At 32.6% G+C, this 22,640-nt stretch overlaps 2 protein-coding genes across 6 annotated transcripts in view; one reads left to right on the top strand and one right to left on the bottom strand.

The window, feature by feature from the left end:
- slco1c1 (solute carrier organic anion transporter family, member 1C1) overlaps positions 1–20,986 on the top strand; it is a 40,912-nt gene extending 19,926 nt beyond the window's left edge. Inside the window, exons 6-15 of the mRNA XM_073838531.1 lie at positions 763–909; positions 1,118–1,216; positions 3,947–4,192; positions 7,287–7,451; positions 7,870–8,065; positions 9,761–9,926; positions 11,965–12,134; positions 14,434–14,498; positions 14,623–14,740; positions 17,284–20,986. Of these exons, the coding sequence (XP_073694632.1) occupies positions 763–909; positions 1,118–1,216; positions 3,947–4,192; positions 7,287–7,451; positions 7,870–8,065; positions 9,761–9,926; positions 11,965–12,134; positions 14,434–14,498; positions 14,623–14,740; positions 17,284–17,524 (1,613 nt within the window). The 3' untranslated portion in view covers positions 17,525–20,986. The remainder of the gene's footprint in view (positions 1–762; positions 910–1,117; positions 1,217–3,946; positions 4,193–7,286; positions 7,452–7,869; positions 8,066–9,760; positions 9,927–11,964; positions 12,135–14,433; positions 14,499–14,622; positions 14,741–17,283) is intronic.
- A 290-nt stretch (positions 20,987–21,276) lies between these two features.
- LOC141333505 (B-cell receptor-associated protein 29-like) overlaps positions 21,277–22,640 on the bottom strand; it is a 28,607-nt gene continuing 27,243 nt past the window's right edge. For all 5 annotated transcript variants that reach the window (XM_073838525.1, XM_073838527.1, XM_073838529.1 and 2 more), the window contains one exon: positions 21,277–22,122. In XM_073838525.1, coding sequence (XP_073694626.1) covers positions 22,087–22,122 — 36 coding nt within the window. In that variant the 3' untranslated portion in view covers positions 21,277–22,086. The remainder of the gene's footprint in view (positions 22,123–22,640) is intronic.

Raw genomic sequence — 22,640 nt, 5'->3', positions numbered from 1 at the left:
TTTCTAAAATGTTGGGTTTAAATACGCAAATGAGGAATTATTTAATGAAATAAGCGCTAATTTGCATTTCCAGTACAAAAATCTAAACACTGGATGAAGTCAGTTTCAATTCTTGTTTAACTTTTTTGATATATTAGAGTCAAATGTTTTTACAAAGGAAATTATGGGTATTTCATTTAGTCACGCCATAATTCAGAAAAAAAATCATAAAACAACAGACAGTAAACACTATTTTTTTAACCATTTTTGGGGGAATAAAATGTTATATGAACTAAACAAATTATATAAGAACAAATCCCTCTGTAAAAACCTTCAGGATATAGACAGGAATAAAAATGTAAAGTTTGTTGTGTGCAAGTGTAGATTTATGGCTCAGTGTAGAAGAAAAAACTCATTTTGAGAAAACAGCCTTTAAAAATATGCATTGTATTTGAAATCTGTTGGCACAAATAGATAAAGTGCTATAAAAGAAACACTTAATAGTGTTTTTAGGATGTTTTCTTTCCACATAAAAAACATTTTATGAAAAACCAAAAAGCCTTGATAGGTGCATGAAAAAACAGCATTTTTGCTTGCAGTGTCTCCCCTTAATCACACTGAAAAACTGCCACTAAGATATGATTCCTGTCTTTATCTGAGCCAGGTTACAACTATTTGTTCAATTCTCACTTGTTTATCCTGTCTCATTTTAATCAGTATATTTGTTTTGTGTCAATTCCTTGAAATGCAAACATTTGCAACCCCTCTCACCCTCTCTTTCAGGTTGTGAACATGAGTCCAGGTTGTCCATGTGGATCTATGTTTTTCTAGGGAATATTTTGCGAGGAATCGGCGAGACCCCAGTGCAACCTTTGGGAATCTCATACATCGACGATCACGCTCTGGAGGAAAACGCAGCCTTCTACATTGGTACATCTACATGTTTGTTCATGCATTTGAGACTAGACTGAATATAGGACAGATATGCATTTGCTGCTTCATCGATTACCATGTATTCAGTGAGAATCCCAGAATGTTTTGCCCTTTTACAGCTTCCTGGTGTGAATTGTTTTTCCTGGAGAGCATTGTCTTTCTTGGTAAACGGCCCAGACTAATCAATTTGTGCTTTCTGCTTTAGGATGCGTCCAGACGATATCAGTCGTCGGTCCGGTGTTTGGCTACATTCTGGGGTCCATCTGTGCCAAGATATACGTGGACATTGGATTTGTCAACATGGGTGAGTAAAACGGTGCTCACAATTTCCTAAAGGAGTCATTGAGTTCAGTTGCATCCCTACCGGATGATTTAAATGGCTTGAATATTGTGCCGTGCATCTCTGGAAATGTATAAGTCAAGGTTTCCTTGAATACAAAGAGCAGAAAATAATAGAAAACGAGTTTTGGCTCATCTGACTAGAATAGTGAATCAAAAACTCATAAAAGCTTTTCAAAGAAGCAGTTCATCGTGAAATCGAGCATTCACTCTTCAAACCTGGAGGAAATCCAGCTTATTCATATTCGTCTTATTTTGTTTGTATTTCAGACAAAAGCAGGAGGAAATAAGAAACTTTGTTGTTTCTTGTTTGAAAGGTGCAGAGGGTGTTTATGTTGGATCTGAGTGCGTTTTTGGCATCGGGACGATGTAAAGGGCCATAAATGTTAATCTGCGATTTATCCAACAGCTGTTTTGGATGAGATGTGCTTGTGAAATGAGACTGAGAGGTTAAACGGGGCGTACGCTGAAACATGTAATATCCTTAAATTGCATGACATTAATATTAGTGTGTGCGCATCGAATCGGCGATCAGCACATCATGATGTGCAAAGCTGATTCCTTCCAGGACATTTTTTTTTTGCCATTGGTGAAGTTTATGTTTGTATGTGAAATAACGCGTGCTGGAGACACAGGCCATTTCTTCATGGATAATGTAGCGTTACACCCTAAAGTCAAGACATTTGGCAGTAAAGTTAAGCTATAAGATAGTGTATAGTAAATATTCAGCCAATAAAAACTATATCACATACCTTAATATCAAATGTTTTGGCATTAATTTTATTTAATGGACGATAAAACAAAATACAGACTACAACATCTGCATCATACGCATAAATCCTTAAAATATATTGGTTTTATAAAGATTTCTACATTTAATGAAAGTAAAGACTGCATGATTAAGTTTTTGAGATGTTTTTTAACCTCTTATGCGCAGAAAGCCTGCATTTATTTGATCAAAAATACAGCGAGAAATATTAAATATTATTGCAATTTAAAATGAGTGTTTTCTATGTGAATATTTTGTAAAATGTAATTTATTCCTGTGATTAAAACTGAATTTTCGGCATCATTGCTGCAACCTTCAGTGTCACATGATCCTTCAGAAATCATTCTAAGAAACATGTCCTACTATTAAGGTTGAAAACACTGCCATTAAAAAAAGAAAGAAATTAGACAGTAAGACAGATTAAAAGCGAAAGAAATTAGTACTTTATTACAGCAAGGATGTATTAAATTGATCAGAAGTGACAGTAAAAACATTTATAATCTTACAAATATTTCAAAGAAGTTTCAATTAAATTCCTTTGATTGTATTTATTAAAGAATCACGGATAAAAATGTATTATGGTTTTCACAAAAATACTAAGAAGCAAAAACTGTTTAATATTGATAATACTAAGAACCGTTATTAATAACTGAGCACTAATAATTGATAATAATGAATAATTAAAAATATAAAAAAAATATTTTTCTGGAAAATATTTAATTTTCTGTTTAATTTAATTGCATTTTTGTTTATTTTTCTGAGCAAAAAAATAAAGATTATACATGTTTCCTTAATTTACAGAAGACACCCACTAAAATGTCATTCAGTGTAACAATCTTGTCCGGCATATTTACAACACAAATCTATTTATGAATTACTTTCACCCCAAATAGTAATAAGTTGTAATTCTACATTTTTTAAATGTGCAACAATCCTAGGTTTTGCCCATTTGTCAGTATTTTTTTTTTTTTTTTATAATTTAAAACACAATAAAATTTAATATGCTCCCTTATTCTAGTTTAAGCCAGATTTGTTTGAATTTTGACATCAATATTGTTACACTGACTGAATGACAATGTAACACTACTTCAGCCAAATTTTGACAATTTATTCTACAAAAACGTATTTTAAACCTTTAAAGTAGACACTTTACTTACATTTAACATGCTTTCTATGGACATAAAATCACTTTTGTAAATTTCTTTTGGCGTGGACATCTTAACGTCTTTGACCCATTTACATAATAAATAAACACAGTACACATACATATATTATGTACACATTTTTATTTTATGATTAATCTTTGAAACACCAAAGTCAGAGTTGGTTTGTTAAAAAAATGTTAATATTGATTTATACTTTCAAGCTCTGAAAATCTAAAACCTAGGTTTGATGCTATAGACATCAAACTTCATTTTGCCATCCAATTATGATATGGCTGGAAGACTATTTATCAACCTAGTCTTTTCCACATAAATCTACAGTATGAATTTGATTCTGCTTTTTTTTTTTTAATTTTGACAGTACAAATCACCATTGTTTCATATGGAAAAGGAGCAGTTTGTGCATTCTTGTTTCAGAATTAAATGTGCAAAAAAATGCATTTGATTGATCCATTCCGTGTTTACGTGAAATGCTACAAACCTTTCGATCTACTGGCACAACATGGAGGCTGTCTGAGCGTACATGATGAGCTGTGAGCGTCGAGAGAGAGCTCACAGCTAAGACTGTCTGTGGATCACAGTCTGCGTCTGCCTCGGCTGTCTGCCTGGCCCACATATTCTGAACATGTGACGAGCTGCAGCGAGCCTCGTAGCGTCTGTATTCTCACTGTTGACATATGCGTGTGTGTGTGTGTGTGTGTGCGTGTGTGTGTGTGTGTGTGTGTGTGTGTGTGTGTGTGTGTGTGTGACTGTCTTCTCACAGAGAGCATTAGCATCACCCCGGGAGATGCACGCTGGGTAGGCGCCTGGTGGCTGGGATACCTTATTGCAGGATTCATCACCCTGCTCTCGGCCGTGCCGTTTTGGTTCTTGCCCAAGTCTTTGCCCCTGCCAGAGAGACGGCTTGCCAAGTATTCTCCAGAGCGGACCAGCTTCATCAAAGACTCGCCCCTGCTGGAGCACAAGTACCAGGCGGACGAGCCAGCTAACTTCCTAGAAATGGCCAAAGGTAAACCACCTAGAATTCACGCTCTGATATATCAGGTGTCTGCACTGAAAAAGCATATCTGGACATTGATGACCCATTTAATGTGCTGGAATGTCATTGCATTAATTAAGAAAATATCAAACCAGTTGACATTTATTTTAACCCTATAAAACCTACCAAATCTCATCTCTTAGTGATCTAAAATTGGATGAAAAACCTGTTGTACGCCATCTACTACATGCCTGCTATACGTTTTAGTAAGTAAAAGTCCTTTTAGTGCAATTGTACAAACATCCACCTTCAGCTCATGATTTCACATAATGTAAGTGTAAGAATAATTTTGATAGTGTTAGTAATATTTCCAGATGAACACTTACTGGACTGAAGCAGCTTGGCTTTACTTGATTCTGCTGCGTGATAGATCGTTTCAGCATCGTCTCGCGATGTACGCATGCACGATAGTCACATCGTGGCAGTCACTATACAGGGCAAAAAAAAATTATGTGTGTCTGATTTAAAAATGTACTTTCTATATTTCTAAACTTTCTATTCACGGATCTATATTTGTCTAAAATAATTAACTCATGTATAAGGGTTCTTTAAAAACTACAATGCACACATTGCTTCACCTACTTCATGCATGCCGTCTCTGCGTGCGCATGGCGAAATGAGCGCGGGACGGGAGAAAAGCGCCGAAATGGAAGATTTGGTCGCAAAAAGAAACGCAACGTCGGTCATATGGAAGTATTTTGGATACAAAAAGGATGCTGCTGACCAAAAACAGGTGCTTTGTCGGGAGTTGCCACAACTCGCGGAAACACTACGAATTTAAGGGACCGTTCACATGTCGCGCCTAAAAACGCGTGGAAAACGCTAGGCGCGCCGCTTTCTCCTTCTTTCCAAAGCGCTCTGTAACTTGAGTGGCGTCTGCCGTTGCTAAGCAACCATGACCCGCGCTCTCCTAAAGACGCGGAAGTTTCAGCAAAGATAAATAAACAAAGATAAATGGATTTCCAAAACTAAAAATTGCTTGCAGTAGCTCTGCTGCTAAAGAATGTTATCCCTGTAACAGCTATGATCAGCTGTTCCTCCATCTTGGCTAAGCTTTGAATGTTTTTCGTGAAAGGAAGAAGCTGATTTCCCTTTCATCAGGGTAAAAGCAACATTCATTATTAATTTCATATTAGAGCCTTGATTTGCCTGAATTGACAGTGAATAAGGTGAGTCAAACTGTTTATGAAACTACCCAAAATAAGCTTTAAAAAGTATTGTATTTCAGGGTTTTGATTATACTGTACTTTTACTTTATTTGTTCTTTGAAAATGCTTACAAAATTACCCCAATTATTCTTGAATTATTATTTGATTTTTAAGCAGTTCAAAACAACCTGATGAACATAAATGAATTTGTACACATCGCAATATATATCGCAAGAAAAAAAATATATCGCGATGTAATTTTTCCCCAATATCGTGCAGCCCTACCATGAATCGTTTTGTAGAAAAATCAGCGAGTCTCAAATCTGGTCATCGGGATCTTTACCTCCAGAACATCTCACATCTTTTTAAGGAACGTTTATTTGTTCATCTCTCAATCATCATTGGATTGCATTGCATTATATGTGTGGATCATTTCAATCTTACTAATATTATTGGAGATATAGAGTGTTGACTGAAATTTCTATAATTTTATGTAAGTTTCTGAGGAAGCTTGATTTACTTTACGTGCATCAAAATTTCATTATTTTTTGTTCATATAAATATCAGGATCTGCACCAAAATGCAAATTCTCTCAAAATAATAAAAGTTAGCTGTTTTTTCCTTCATATTGTCACTATATCAGACTATATGAGCCATAAAAGAGTGATGGATCAAATGTGATACTCCACAAAAAGACATTTTGCTTTTTTACATACTTATTTATTTTACATTTTAATTAAAAGATTTATAAACTTTTTAGCCATTTTTAAAAAACTTATATTTTAGCTATTATTCTAAATGTCAGGCTTAACATTAGCACACTTTTCAATCTATTTTTTCAACACCAATAGATTTAAAAAGATTTGAAATGATTAAAAAAAAAATGTATTAATATTTTTTGTCTAAAGGTTTGGTAAACTATTTACCATTTAAAAAAAAAATTGACTATTTTCACATGCTTCAGGCTTTACGAGGTTAAAAATAACATTAGCACACTTTTCAATCAAAACTTTTCAACATTTTTTTTTTTTAATTATCTAAAATTACAAAACAAATATATATATATATATATATATATATATGTATATGTATATATATATATGTATATGTATATATATATATGTATATATATATATATATATATATATGTATATATATATATGTATATGTATATATGTATATATATGTATATATGTATATATATTTTAATTCAATGAATGAATAACATTTTGTCTAAAGGTTGGATAAACTTTTTCCATTTTTACTATTATTCCACATATCAGGCTTTATGAGAGTTTAAAAAAATAACATTAGCACAGTTTTCAATCCAACTTTTTTAAATGATTTAAAATGACAAAACAATATATTTCAAATAAAATAATATAAACCACATTTTGTCTGAAGACTTAAACTGTTTAACCATTAAAAAAAAAAGTAATTTGTTTGACTATTATTCCAATAGTCAGGCTTTACGGGGTTAAAAAATAACAACAATTTTCAATCCACACTTTTTTTTTTTAGCACAAAAAGATTTAAAATGATTTAATATTACAAAACAATATATTTTATCTAAATTTTTAATAAACAGTTTGAAAATTTAAAAAATATATTTTGGACTATTCAATGTCAGGCTTTATGGGGTTAAAAATGGAATTAGTACACTTACATAAATATTTATATATATTGCAGAAATTGTACATGAAATACGGCATTATGCTGTTCCGAAACAGCAAAATTATTACGACCCTTTTGGGTTGTCACAAATGAGCAAGTTAGTTTTTAGAAAATTGTGAATAATTAGTTTGCTATCTTGTATTTAATGCAGTGACATTCAATTATGGTGCATGTATGCTGTAAATGGACAGATAAAATTCCACTATTTGCATCCTCAAACATATTGTATTCATGTTTTTCAGACTTTATGCCAACGCTGAGGTCCCTTTTGGGGAACCCAGTCTACTTTTTGTATCTCTGCGTGACCATCATCCAGTTCAACTCTTTGATCGGTATGGTGACGTACAAGCCAAAATACATCGAGCAACATTACGGACAGTCGGCATACAAAGCCAACTTCTTAATGGGTATGTCGTCTTCCTCTAGTCTAAACACACATATATATTACAGTTCACGGTGCAGCTGTGACCTCAGAGCTTAATGTTTTGATTGCATGTTGGGGGATTTTATTAATGCATGCTAAATATTACTCTACGGTTCTTATATCAAATCTAAAGGCTTTTATAGCTCGGTTAAATCACAGTATGATCTGCCCCATCGCTGCATATGAAAGAGAACCACATCCAAAAATAATATGCAGACACCGGAGACTGTTTTGCATTTGCGGAAACGGCATTAGCGTCTGAAAATCAGACGGAGGGAAAACAAATAGGCCTGTTCTGTATCCCTTAACCTCTCAACCACAAGAAGAGCCTGTGCCTTTGTTTCAAATTCATGATACTGCTCCTTTGATCCAGGTTTTCCTGATGCCGTCTGTTTTTTCAGGAGTGATCAACATCCCAGCCGTAGCCTTGGGAATGTTCTCGGGGGGTGTGATCATGAAGAAGTTCAAGCTGAGCATCATGGGAGCAGCCAAGTTTGCACTGGGAACGTCTCTTCTGGGCTATTTCCTGTCGCTTTTCTTCTTCGCCATGGGATGTGAGAATGCCAGCGTGGCCGGCATCACCAGGTCGTACAATGGGTAGGACGAAAGTTTCAGTTTGTACTTTGGTCAGTGGTGCTTTGGCTCAAATCTGGGGCCAGTTGCATAAAAACAGCCATTATGTTTAAGACTTAAGTCTTAAAAACTAGTCAGACTAACACGCACTTAGTCAAAAGGTACACGGTCTTCAGATTCAAATTAGTCCAGTCTACATTTTTATGAAAATTATATATAAAAAAACAGTTATTTTAAATGACTTAGTGGCCTAATTGGGTCAAGCAAACAATACTAAATGCTTATAATAAAATGAAACTATATCATGATGCATAATTTGAATAGCAGAATAAATAGGATAATCATTTAAAAGGAGAGGAAAATGCTTTGCATGTCTTTTGTTGTTGATGAATAATTATATATGAATAACTTTGCATTGCAAAAGTTCTTAGGAAAAAATAGTATATTTATCATATTATAAATAATTAGCACAATTAATGCAGTGCACCAGTGTTATGTTAGTATCATTGAGAAATGATAGTTTTTTTAGTAATAGTTTGAATTGGTTTTAATTTTTCAAAAAAAAAAGTCTTTTTATCTAAGTTTCTAAGTAATTTTATTTCAGTAAAGTTTATGTAGTTATGTTTTTAATTTATTTTAGTGTGTCAAAATTAAGATGTTTTTGGTAACACTCAAGTTAAGTTAATGAACTAACATTGAATGAATAAAACTTCTACTTGATCTTAGTTAATGTTAGTATCAGCATTTATTAATATATTTTTAAGATCAAACATTGTTTTTCTCAAACGTAGTTAATGCACTGTGAATTACATGAACATTTTTATTAACTAACAATAATAAAGGTTAATAAATGCTGTAAAATGTATTGTTCATGTCAGTTAATGCATTAAATTAAAAACAATTTAATTTTTAGTTAAATATAATATTATATAATAAATATAAGTCAGTGTGATTTCCACTTGAATATGTTTGTTTGTTTTTTTATAAACTACGATATCTTTTAAAATAACTTTTTTTTTTTGCATTTTAAGTAGAAATGCAGTGCAGTGCACTTAGGTAGAAAATAAAAATATAAAAAAAGATATATATATAAATTAGTAAATAAATAAATTAAGCAGTACACCTATTCTAAATAGAATTTTAATGGATTTTTTGCATATAAACAACTACAATAACTTGTAAAATAACTTTGTTCATTTCAGCTTTTTACCAAAATAAAAATAATAAATAAAATAAAATTTGAATACAAATAATGCAATTAATAATAATGCAATGCATTCCACCATAGAAAAACAAACAAATAAAAAACAAAAATTGCACACAGACGCAATTGTTTTTAATGCAGAGTTTTGAATGCATTGTAAGAATTCTGAAATTCATATGCCTTATAACCTAAACAATAAATTTACTATTAATTCATCAAATGTAATTTTAATTAATAAAAAAAATGATGCAAATTTGATGATTCTCAATCCAAATCAGATCCACCAATCATAGAGTTTCATGTGTAAACTTTATTTATAAACTATATTCTAAACGATTTTTACTCCTGATGAAAGTGAGGTTTCCTCTCTGGAAATGTTTATTTCTGTTTTACTGAAGTGGAAATCAGCATGGGCTTTTTAAGTGACCTGTATGAATTCTATGATGTGCTTCATTTGCAAAATGACAAAAGCTTGATGAGCCAGTAACAATCTCCTTGTTATGTCTACCAAACAGGACGGAAAGTCTGTACAAAGCGGACAGTCCTCTGTGGGCGTCGTGCAATACAAACTGCAAGTGTCCCGAAACGAGCTGGGACCCCGTGTGCGGCGAGAACGGCCTCACCTACGTCTCCCCCTGCCTGGCTGGATGCCGGACGTCCCACGGCTCAGGAATGGACACGGTAAGCGCGGCCTCTGAACCGAGAGCGTGGTTCTGGAACAATGGCGTGTGTTTGTTGTCTTGTCCCTTCAAAGAATGCGAGCGACATTGTGTTGTGTTTCGTGAGCCTTGAACTCGGGTTTTCCCAGCGCTCTCTGAAGGGTGTGCACAACCTGTTTGTCTTCAGCTCAAAGGCTGTATTGACTTTTCGAACCTTCTCTGAAACTTCCTGAGACGGTTCCTGGTCGGTTCTGTCTGAACATAAACTTCTGTCTGGAGTTTGGTTGCACCTGAACGGCTGGGTTAGTCTGGGACATTAATCTACAGACTGTTCTTCCTCCCTCCCATCCTGTGTGTCCATTTCATGTCTCAAGCATCGGTCCTTTCCTTTCAGACTGTTGCTAAACAAGGAATTACTGTAATTTCAGACTTTTGATAAGGAGGTCCACCAAAGAGCACATTGTGGTTGAGCATTTGATCAGCATGTGGAAAAAAGTTTTTTTTTTAGATGCTGTTAAGATTTTTCAGCGCCTTGATCTTGCATTAAATTTAAGTAGAAAAGCATAAGTAGAATATCTATAATATGAACATTTATTTTCTCTATATACATATATATAGAGAGAGAGAGGGACAGATATTTTATATGGTAAGATATACAGATTTCAAAACAGACCCACCTTTGATTTTATTAATTTGTTCTATTCTGTTGAAGCCTCAATCGGTGTGATTTCAACTTGTTTATTTTAAACAACTACAGTATCTTTTAAAATAACTTTTTTCTTTGCATTTTACATTTACAATCATTTTACATCTTTGTTACATTTGCCTGAAAAGTACATAGGAAAATGTATTATGGCTGGGCAAAATAGTGCATTAACACTTATATACCTCATTAAAAATAGTCAATGCTATGCACTTAAGTAGAAAATGTAAATATAAAAAAGAAAATATATAATTGATAAATAAATAACCTAAGCAATACACTTCATCTAAATAGAATTTAATAGAATTTTTTGGTTTATATACAACTACAATAACTAGTAAAATAACTTTTTAATTTAATTTTTTTACCAAAATAAAATAATAATTAATGCAGTGCACTCCATAATAGAAAACTGAGATAAAAGGAAGTTGGTAAATAAACAATACATTTGCGTTGTGCAAATTGAACAATGCACATAGAAATGAATATCAGTTGATTTTTTTTTTAAGTTTATAAAAAACTAGAATAACTTTACATTGCATTTTACATTTGCCTGTAAAGTTCTCAAGAAAAATGTATTAGGACTGGATAAAATAATGCTTTAAAACTTTAAAAGCAAACAATGCTCTACACTCCACAATAGAAAAGGGAGAAAACAAAATGTTCTAATTAAATAATGAAAATAATTACAATAAATATAATTGGATAATAAATAGCTTGAACATTACATTAAATTAAAATAAAATAATTAAAAATATAAATTAGGAATTATTGCAATAGATATACTAGGTAGGTAAATAGCTTGATCAATACACTTAAAGTTAATTTAATTTCATTTAGGAAAATAAAATAAAATAATTAAATTATTATAAAATAATTATGATAAATATACTAGTCAAACAAATAGCTTGAACAATACACTTAAAATTTATTTATTTCATTTTTTTTTTAATAAACAACTGCAATAACCACAACACGAGAGAATGATAGAATCATAGCATTTGTGCATCATGTGAACAATTTTTTTTCAGTGATTTATGGGGTGAATATTTTTTGTTGTTGTTGCTTCAAATCAAAGATTGCAAGAAATAACAGAACCATTGTTGCTTTAAAATTGGTGATTGCTGTTTAATATGAGCTTATAAACTGCATGAATAAAAATGTGTTATTACATTTTTTGATTAAAGGCCCATACTTTTTTAGACAGTGCATGTGACTAGAAAAGCCCATGTTAAAATTGGTTGGGACATCAGTGCATTGAATAAGCTGCAGCATTGCATTAAATTAAAAACAGAGCCTTGCAAAGTTGTTCTGTTGCATGAGATGTGCTTTAAGTAATGTCTGTGGTGTGTTTCAGGTGTTCGAGCAGTGCAGTTGTATAGCAGTCGGGAATCACACGGCCAGCGCGGGCCAATGCAACAACAGAGACGACTGTCATCGAGTCTTCCCCTACTTCCTGGCTCTGTCTGTCATCACTTCCTTTATCATCTCGCTGGGCGGAACGCCAGGATACATGCTGCTCATCAGGTGAATATCTGACTGTGATTTATTGATCAGGAACTTCTGGAGGAGTTACAGCTCACTTTAAGGAAAAATGTACTTACCCTGAGGCCATCCAAGATGTAGATGAGTTTGTTTCTTCATCAGTTTTCAAAAAATTTGTCATTGCATCACTCGCTCACCAATGGATCCTTTGTGGTGAATGGGTGCCGTCAGAATGAGAGTCCAAACAGCTGATGGAAACATCACAATAATCCACACCACTCCAGTCCATCAGTTAACATCTTGTGAAGCCAAAAGCTGCATGTTTGTAAGAAACAAATCTATCTTTTTAAACTTCAAACTATCGATTCTGACCAAATATGAGTCCATAATAACACTTCCTCCAGTGAAAAAGTCCATCAGATTTGTTTAGAATTTTGACTTTTCTGGCTTGTAAACGGTGCTTGATCTGTTATTACAGATGTTAATTAGGACATTAATTGATGTACTGGAGTGGTGAGGATTATTGTGATGTTTTTATCAGCTGTGTGGACTCTCATTCTGACGGCACCCATTCACTATAGGGGATCCATTGGCGAGCAAGTGATTTCGATTTTTCCAATTTGGAGAAGTCTTGTAAAAGTGAGTGTTTTGTTTTACATCCTAAATCATCATTTCATAGAAAACAGAAAGCAAGCACAGAAAGGTCGACCAGTCATGTCTTAGTTTTTTTCCTCAGTTCAAGCAGATTACAGATGAAAACCGACTGCATGTGTCGGCTGCGCTAATGTGATTTTCCCCTCATTATTCTGTCTTAGTGGAGGACTGTAGGCCAGTCAAAACTGTCGCTCGATTGAAAGCGAAATCAGTCGAGACAAGTTTATGGTCAGTTGTGAGGTTGAGTAATCAGACTTGTGTCTTGAAAGGAAAAGCTTTAGCACCAGGGACTGTCAGCTTTCTCCCAAAGCTCAGTCAGCTGACGCTGCTGGAATGCTCAGCCTCCCTCGGGCTAAATTAGGTTAGCGGCGGCGGCGCTGGCCCGGCTTTGTTTGGCGAAATACAAATTCCTGTGTGTCTGTAGCTTTTGAGAGAAGACGTGATTCGTTTGGATGAAGTCATCTGCATATTGCTGTTCTGAAGTTTTCTAGTGGCCTGATTCAATTTTGCTCTCGAAATAGCTCTGTTAGCAATATAAAACTCATTTATTTTCATAATAAATGTTTCTGGTATTATGCACAATTCATACATGCATGTTAAAGATTTTTTTTAACAAGCTATAATTTCTGCTAATTTTGTCTTGTATTTAAAATGCTTTGCATTTTATGCATGATGATTTGTTATTTTTAAATTTCTCAATTTAAATATGTTGATGTTAGGTTGTCTACTGTTAGCAATTCATGGTACTTTCGTAAAAAAATAAATATAACTTGCAATAGTTTGCATAAATTTGCAAAATCAACCATACTTTTATTCAATGCATAAAAAATATATAAATATATATATATATATATATATATAACGTGCAATGATTATTCAATTTATTATGAAAATAGAAAAATATGTTTGATTTTTTTAATATATATATATATTTAGAATTGATTTTATGTCTTTAGAATTGTTTAAACGACTAGAATAAAGTTTTTAATTGTTTTTTTATCATTATAACAATTGTGCATTTTTTCATTTTACATTTCATAGATTAATAGGTAAATCTAGTAAGAAAAAAATAATGCGTTAATATTTATCACATAAAATAATCAATGCAAGGCACTCCACAATAGAAAATGTAAATATAATATAAATATATATTTTTACTTGATTAAAATTTTATTTTAAAATTTATAATTTATTTATTATAGTTTATAAAAAACTGAATAACTATTGCATTTTACATTGACAACAATTTTACATTTGCCTGTGAATTCATAGGAAAATGTATCAAAATAATAAATATGGTTATTTAAATTTTGCATGCATTTTACATGCAAAATAATCAATGTATTAATATATAAGATTAAATCGAATAATATCACAAAACATCTCTTCATTTAATTTTTCAAAAAAAAATTTTTCAATTTTTTCAACTGTTTTCAGTATTCAACCTATGCAATTATTTTCAATCTATTAGAAGTAGCCACAGTAGTAGTACATTTGGTTGTATTGTACTTATTTATTTTTCACATTATATATTTTCTTTTTTTATTATATTTCCATTCTTTTTGCTTGTTTGAATCTTAAACTAGCACTAAGCCCTATGTCTTGTAAGCAGTGCATCTGTCAGACATGTTTTTGATTATTCTAAAAGGAAATAATCTAGCTGTTCTTTCTGTGGTTTCATCAACAGATGCATCAGACCTCAGCTGAAGTCTTTAGCTCTGGGTTTTCACACATTGACGACACGCACTCTAGGTGAGAGACGCTGTGGTGTTTGGTGCTGTTGACGTCTCTGCTGAATCATTTTGTAGTCACACTGGTAATGATGATTTGTTTTGAAGCAGTAGTGGATGGTATGGTGTGTTTTTATCTTCTATAGCTGGAATTCCAGCTCCAATATACTTCGGAGCCATCATAGACACCACCTGTCTGAAATGGGGTCAGAAGAAATGCGGTGGGAGAGGAGCCTGTCGAATCTACAACACCACTGCCTACAGGTATTTGACTCTGACTACAGACTTGCAGTTTAGGGTTGGAATAAGCAAAAGTGACACTACTTACACTGCCTTTCATCAGTTTGGGATTAGTAAGATTTTTAATGTTTTTTTAAGAATTTTACATGCTCATCAAGGCTGCATTTACTTGGTCTACAATACAAAAAAAAAACTAATATTGTAAAATTATTGTAAAATAAATTAGTATTTATTACAATTTAAAATAATGTTTTTTATTAATGCATTTTAAAATATAATTTAATTCCTGTGATGCAAAGCTATATTGTCATCAGCTGTTACTCCAGTCTTTAGTGCCACATGAACCTTTTATTATCAATGTCATCAATGTTTTTTTTTCAGGATTCTTTGATGAATAAAAAGTTTAAAAGAACAGCATTTATTTAAAATATAAATCTTTTCTATCACATTCTATCAATTAGACACATGTATTATGAATAAAAGTATTAATTTATTTTAAAAAAAGAAACATTTACTGACCACAAATTTTTAAATAGTAGTTTATATTGTTACAAAAGATTATATTTAAAATACATGCTGTTCTTTGTAACTTTTTTATTTGCTAAAGAATCCTGGAAAAAGTGTTACAGGTTCCAACTAAATATTAAATTAAATATAATAAGCAGCACAACAGTTTTTATAAAAAATTCAGCTTTGCATCATAGGAATAAATAACATTTTCAAATATATTCACATATATAAAAACAGTTATTTTATATTGAAATAATATTTCACAATATTTTTTCTGGATTTTTGATCAAATAAACACATTATTTGATGAGCATACGAATTTTTTTTTTTTATATCTTACTAAACCCAATATTTTGAAAGGCAGTGTATATTTGTTGCTAATTCATAAATGAATGCTTAAATCGGACTATTAAATCAGTCACATTCAGACATACTTTAGGCCGTGATGCATGTTTACATGCATTTTATGTCTTACAAATGTGATTTATTTACACCTCATGTTGTATGGAACTGGCCTTTGAATATTGGAGTGAATGTTTACTAAATATTAGCTTAAAAATAACACTCTTTTGACTTATGTCAGCTTTCTTTTTAAGCCAAACATGACATTATTGCATATGCGCTTAAGTGTTGTGCACAATGCATGTAAACAAATATGCAAATTGAATTAATTCAGAAAAATTAGTGCATGTAAGCATATCTTGTATAATGTGATGCTGTAATATGAAATTATTTACACTTTGTTTTATGATGTCTTTTTAAAGTGTAAGTGTGCATTTAAGTACAGTCCAACATAAATAAATAAACAAACTTATAATAGGGTTATCATTATAATTTGGTTTAGGGTTATTGCATGTAACTATGCATAATTTACTGTCATTACTCTAGTAACTTAATTGAACAAACTGAAATTCTTGTGTACATTAGGGTTTCTGTAGGTGTGGATCAAGGTCAAATTAACACCCTTTTAAGACTAAGTCAAGAAAATTTAAGAAATAAATTGAAGGGAACACAAAATGTCAATATGTGACCCTGGACCCCAAACCAGTCATAAGTAGCATGGGTGCATTTATAGCAATAGCCAAAAATACATTGCATGGGTCAAAATAACCAATTGATCTTTTATGCCAAAAATCATTAGGATATTAAGTAAAGATCATGTTCCATAAAGATATTTTGTCAATTTCATGCCGTACGTATATCCAAACTTAATTTTTAATGAGCAAAATGCATTGCTAAGAAATTCATTAGGACCATTTTAAAAGTGATTTTCTCAATTTAAATTAATTTTTTGCCCCAACAGGTTTCAGATTTTAATTTTTTCTATGTCTGCAAAATATTGTAGTATTCTAACAAACCATACATCAATAGAAAGCTTATTTATTCAGCTTTCATAAATCTCAATTTCAAAAAATTGACCCTTATGACTGGTTTTGTGGTCCAGGGTCACTAATGTAAATGTCTAGGAAGCAGACAATGAGTTGTATAAGCAGTTTGTTTGAAAATACAAGTTCCAACAGATACATTACTCTTTAATTCATTTTAAGGGAAAAAATGCTTAAAGGTAAAATAGCTCTGCTCCAAAACACTAGAATACAGAATTTTTTTACACCATACTTTGTAATCATTTTGTAAAAGCGTAGTATTTTTGTTTTTCATTGCAAATGTCGTGAGATTCTTAAATCTAGATTATAAATCTTATTTTATTGTATGATTAAAACCAGAACAAAACTGCAAAAAAATGGGATGTTTTCATGACCCACTGACAGATATTGTTCTTGTTTTAAGCATGAACTCCCTTCATTTTCTATTTTTTTGGCAGTTTACAATTGCATCTCAAGTAAACATATCTTTAGCATGTCTAGTTTTTTAAATTGGAAAGCAAAAATACTCAGAAGATTGTTTATTGTTAGCAATGCATGCAACATTTCATTGCATGAGTTTCGAAATTAAAGACATTCTGATCCAATTTAGGACTCGCAGAAACCCTGGTATGTCTAGGTTTATAATTTGGTTCGGTTTATTATCATCCTGTATTTTTCCTCTCTGTCGCTCAGGATAGCATATCTAGGCCTGACGCTGGGCTTACGGACCGCTTCCTTCTTCCTGTGCATTCTCGGGCTGGTGGTGTTACGACGACACGTTCGACGACAAGAGCGCAACACGCTGGCAAACGGAGGCACGGGAGCAGCGGCCGGCGAACTGCAGGCTCTCAGGAAAGAAGAAAACAACAGCTGTAACTCGGACCAATGCCCGCGGACGGCAGATTACGACCCGGAACGGGAGACGCGTCTGTGACTCGCGTACACAGGGCCGTGAGGACAGGACACTTTATATCGGACTTGTGTAAATGATGTGAAATAAGTTGTTTTTGATATAGTAGAATTATTTCTTGAATGTATGTTTTGGGTAAAAAGAAGAAGAAGAATGTCTTACAAACTACCTAACTTGTTTGGATTTAACGTTAAAGGAGAAGTTCACACTCAGAACAAAACTTTACTGATGTACTCACCCTCTTGTCATCCAAGATGTTCATGTCTTTCGTTCTTCATTCATAAAGAAATTGTTTTTCAGGATTTTTCTCCAACTTCTATGGACTTGCAGTTTGCAGTTAAAATGCGTTTGTAAATGATCCCAGCCGAGGAAGAAGGGTCTTATCAAGCGAAACGATCAGGTATTTTTTTTTTTTTTTTTTTTACAAAAATTTCTATTTATATAGTTTTTAACCTCAAACCTCTTGTGTTGCTCTGCCTGAACTGTTTTCCAGTTCAAGACAATTACACTGCAAAAAAATTGTTTTCTTACAAGAAACAAGTCCAAATTAAGTGAGTTTTTGCTTAGGACAAGCAAAATAATCTGCCAATGGGGTAAGAAAAAAACCTTATTTCAGGATTATTTTTCTTTGGCAGATTATAAGCGATTAAAAAACACTTTTGACTTGTTTTTTTTTTCTGAAAACAAGAAAATAATTTTTACTTGTTTAGAAAATCCTTCTTAATTTAAGAATTATTAGATATTTTGGCTGGAAACAAGACAAAAAAATCTAAGTAAGAAAATAATGTTTTTGCATTGTATCTCTCTTGAACCGAAAAAAAAAACAGTTCAGGCAGAGCAATATTTTATCTTTATATATATATGTAATTATTATATTATACCAAATTGTGCTCGTTTCAAGAAAAACACATAATTTTGACTTGTTTTTTCTAAAAACACAACTATTTTTTTACTTGTTTAGAAACTCCTTCTTGATTTTAAGAATTTTTAGAGATTTTGGCTGGAAACAAGAAAAGCATTTTTTGCAGTGTAACTGTCTTGGAAAAAAAAAAACAGTTTAAGCAGAGCAAGACAAGTGTTTGAGGTTAAATATATATACTGCATTTTTCAAGTTCAAACTTGGGGCACCATAGAAGTCCATTATATGGAGAAATATCCTGAAAAGTTTTCCTCAAAAAGACTAATTTCTTTATGACTGAAGAAAGAACGACATGTCTTGGATTGCAAGGGGGTGAGTACATTATCTCTAAATTTGTTCTGGAAGTTAACTTCTCCTTTACGATGCTTTTAGAAGCGTTGGACGCCCAACTAGAGGCAATTAAGCATTGGATTTCCTCTCATTGAAGCCATCGTCGTGCACAGGCCCTATAAGGATAACACCTTGTGGGAACATGATCACGTCTGTCGTATCTCTCTCTTCTGCCATACACACAGATAGATGCCTGAAACAGTTGACCACGACACTGTGTGCTTAATATAGGTAGGCCTTGTTAAGCGGGCTACAGGTTGACTATGTCGTCGGATATCGAATCGCATCCCATTTGTATTGTCATGAAGGAACGAAACGCTCACCATTGTGCTTTTCAGTGTCGCCTGACAGCAGTTCCTTCTATTTAAGAAAGGCGCGAGGAACGGGCCAGAACTGTGGGTATGTAAGTAATCATCTTCATGATCGATGTTGTGCAATGTCACTGTGCGTGTGTGTTGTTACGTGTGAACGGGTGCATTCCTGTGCCAAAAAAAAACAAAGAGAAGGCAAAGTCTACATGGTCTATTCTCAGGTCATTCAATCAATTGTTCCTCAAATTTGCAAATAATTATTCTTTTATATACTTGTATAAATCGTTGTCTGGTTTCAGCTGGCGAAAATGTTCCTTTGTGACGGCCGAGCAAAGGATTTTTATTTGTGACTTGTAAAGCAAATAAAACGAGTGGCATTTATTACTTGGCTTTTACGTTAGGCAGTACATAATTTTATTTGCTGATATGTTTTTGTATACTTTAAAGTGAATATCCTGATGTGTAAAAAAAAAATGCATTTATGTGAAAGATTAGATACTTTCTTAAAAAAAATAAAATGAATGATTTACTACATTTCAGGAACGATCCACAATCAGTACCATTTTTCGCTTTAATTGTGAAAATGGCATATGCAATCAGCTAAATGTAAACGAGGCACTTAGACAGGTGATTTCTGCACCCATTAGAACAAAAGATTCATAAAATAGTTATATTTGACAGGAAGATACCGATACAACAACGGCATAAACAATCCCCCTAATAAGACACTTTAGACCATTTTCTATTCTTAGGGAATCAGCCAAGCATTCAATCTTGCATAACAAACAACATCTTCAGTTTTCTCTTAATTTTTCCTACGTCTGAGGGAGAGGAAGAGAGCATGGAAGCCTCATGCATCATAGACACACGTACTGACAGCATGCTTTCCAACACCCACACGGTGGGTGACGGCTTATTCTTAGAATTTGGAGAAAAAAAAAAAAAAAGTGATAATCTTATTACAAAAATCTGATTTAGCTGCGTCTTTTTTTCTGTCTTACAGTGCAGGATAATTTTCACAGTCTTTTAATCGTCACACAAGTTTAGGTTTAAATTGTACAAGTTTTGTGACTAGAATAGGTGAACATTGACGTAAAATACCCAGTAAATCTCAACAAAACATGTCCAGGTCATATTTAAAATCCAGAACAATTACTCAATTCTTCATTTTTAGTTGCATTTTTTTTCTTTTTGCATTAAAGTAACAATTTTCTGCCTTGCAGTCATAGAACTGAAGGGAAAATGCATGGAAGCCCATTTGTTGCTGTTTATATCACAATTCAGACTTTTTTTCTCTCAATTTGGAGGGAAAAAACTTAGATGCAAAAATCAGAATTACAAAATATAAACTCAGAATTCAGATTTTCTTTCTTGAAATTCTGAGTTTATATATTGCGGTTCTTTTTCTTGCCACGGACTAAAAAATAAAAAAGATAACTAGTAATTTTTAATTCTTCACAATTCACAAAGTCTTTTCTCACAATTGCAAATTATATCTAGTAATTCTGACTTTTTCTTCACAGTTCTGAGATGCAAAAATCAGAATTACAAAATAGAAACTCAGAATTCTAATTTTCTTTCTTGAATTTCTAAGTTTATATGAGTCTTTTCTCACAATTGTAAATTATATCTAGTAATTCTGACGACTTTTCTCAGAATTCAGCGTATATTGTGAGAAAAACATCTGAATTGTAAGGTAAAAGTCACCATTGTGGGTTATATCTAGTAATTCTGACTTTTTCCTCACAATTCTGAAATGCAAAAATCACAATTACAAAATATAAACTCAGAATTTTGATTTTGTTTTTATGGGGGTTTTTTAGCTCACAATTGCGAGTTATGTCTAGCAATTCAATATTTTTTTTCTCAGAATTCAGTGTATATTGTGAGAAAAACATCTGAATTGTAAGGTATATCTAGTAATCCTGACTTTTTCCTCACAATTCTGAAATGCAAAAATCTCAATTACAAAATATAAACTCAGAATTTTGATTTTGTTTTTATGGGGGTTTTTTAGCTCACAATTTCGAGTTATGTCTAGCAATGCAATATTTTTTTTTCTCAGAATTCTGTGTGTATTGTGAGAAAAACGTCTGAATTGTGAGGTAAAAAGTCAGTTACCTTTTTATAATCCTATGGCAGAAATGTAGTTAGTAATGAACTATTTTTAAATTCATAAATAATTCTTTAATTTTCTCTATAAATTTATTTCAGGGTGAAATATGGCCTGGACATGTTTTGTAAGATTCACCAATGTTGTCCTAGTAAGCATCGATAGCACAAAAGCATCTACCTCAAACGGACTCGAAATTAATGATCTCTGTTTAAATTTGACATTGTTTTAACAACTAACAGCATTTGAACTCAGGTGTAATTGACCTACCTCTCAAAAACTCAAGAACAAACACTAACCGCTCGCTAACAGACTGTTTGCTCAGCCCGGAAATAAATGGTCTCATTGTGATGTGTACTTCTTACCTGTTGTTTGTGTGTACACGGTTTTATTCTTCTTAATTAAAGTTGATCAAATGACTAACGTAGCCTGTAATCTATGTCATCTTCGATAGGCTTCCATTATGTCGTCTTTGGATGGAAATATACTACTATTACAGCTACTGTGACTCATGTTTGCATGACTAACCTGGTTTGATATGCACTTTTAAACAAAAGAAGGGAGAGAAGAAAGCAACATGCAAACATCAGTCACTATGGCTTTTTGACTAAATAATCTACGGTTTCCTGTAAACACATCAATGAGTGTTGGGTTTCAGTGGCTCTATTTGGAGACCGCTGCATTATGCAGCAATCTCAAAATACAGCACTGCACCACTTCAACATCAAAACCAGAGGATCAAAGCCGGAAAACTGTGAAAACTGCTACTTCAGATGTGTAACCTGACAGGATGTGATATCATGAACTCCTAACAGTTTGCATGTCCTGCTATCAGGTGAGCGTATGTGGAAGAAACTGAGCATGATGGTGATTATCGTGCATTAACATACAGGTTTCCGATGCATCTGCTTTCCTAGTTGTCTTTTTTGTCTCCGCTGTCCAACTGATTCTAAAAAAATAAAAAAAAGAGAAAAAAAAGTGTATTGTTCACATCATATTCTTTACTGTAACAAATCATCTGTAATTAGTAATTTTGTTGGGATGCACAATAATACTATTTTTCATTGACAATAAGTGTAATCAATTTACATCTATTTAAATTAGATTTAAATATGCTATATTTTCTAAATTACTAAATTATGATTAATGTTTTGGTTAAAACATGGTAGTTATATAGTATTTGTTTATAATGTGCAAACAAAATTATATTTAATCTTTATTGTTTTAAATATAACATTTGATGAATATATTTGATACATGGAAGCAGTCATGCAGCATTTGTTTAAAACATGCAAAACAATATATATTAAAACTATCTACTATATATCTACTACTTTGTTATTTTAGGATCAAAGAGATAATAAAAGAGTTTATTAGATTTATATTTTCTGATATCTGCATTTTTGTAAATGTCTATATAGTCTTTATTTGAGTCATTTTAGTACTTCAACTTTAAAGGAAGTTTAT

This window comes from Garra rufa, chromosome 4, assembly GCF_049309525.1.
Source record: "Garra rufa chromosome 4, GarRuf1.0, whole genome shotgun sequence".
Classification (NCBI taxonomy): Eukaryota; Metazoa; Chordata; class Actinopteri; order Cypriniformes; family Cyprinidae; genus Garra; species Garra rufa.
The sequence above is the reverse complement of the archived record's forward strand: the minus strand, read 5'-3'. Positions and strand labels throughout refer to the sequence as shown.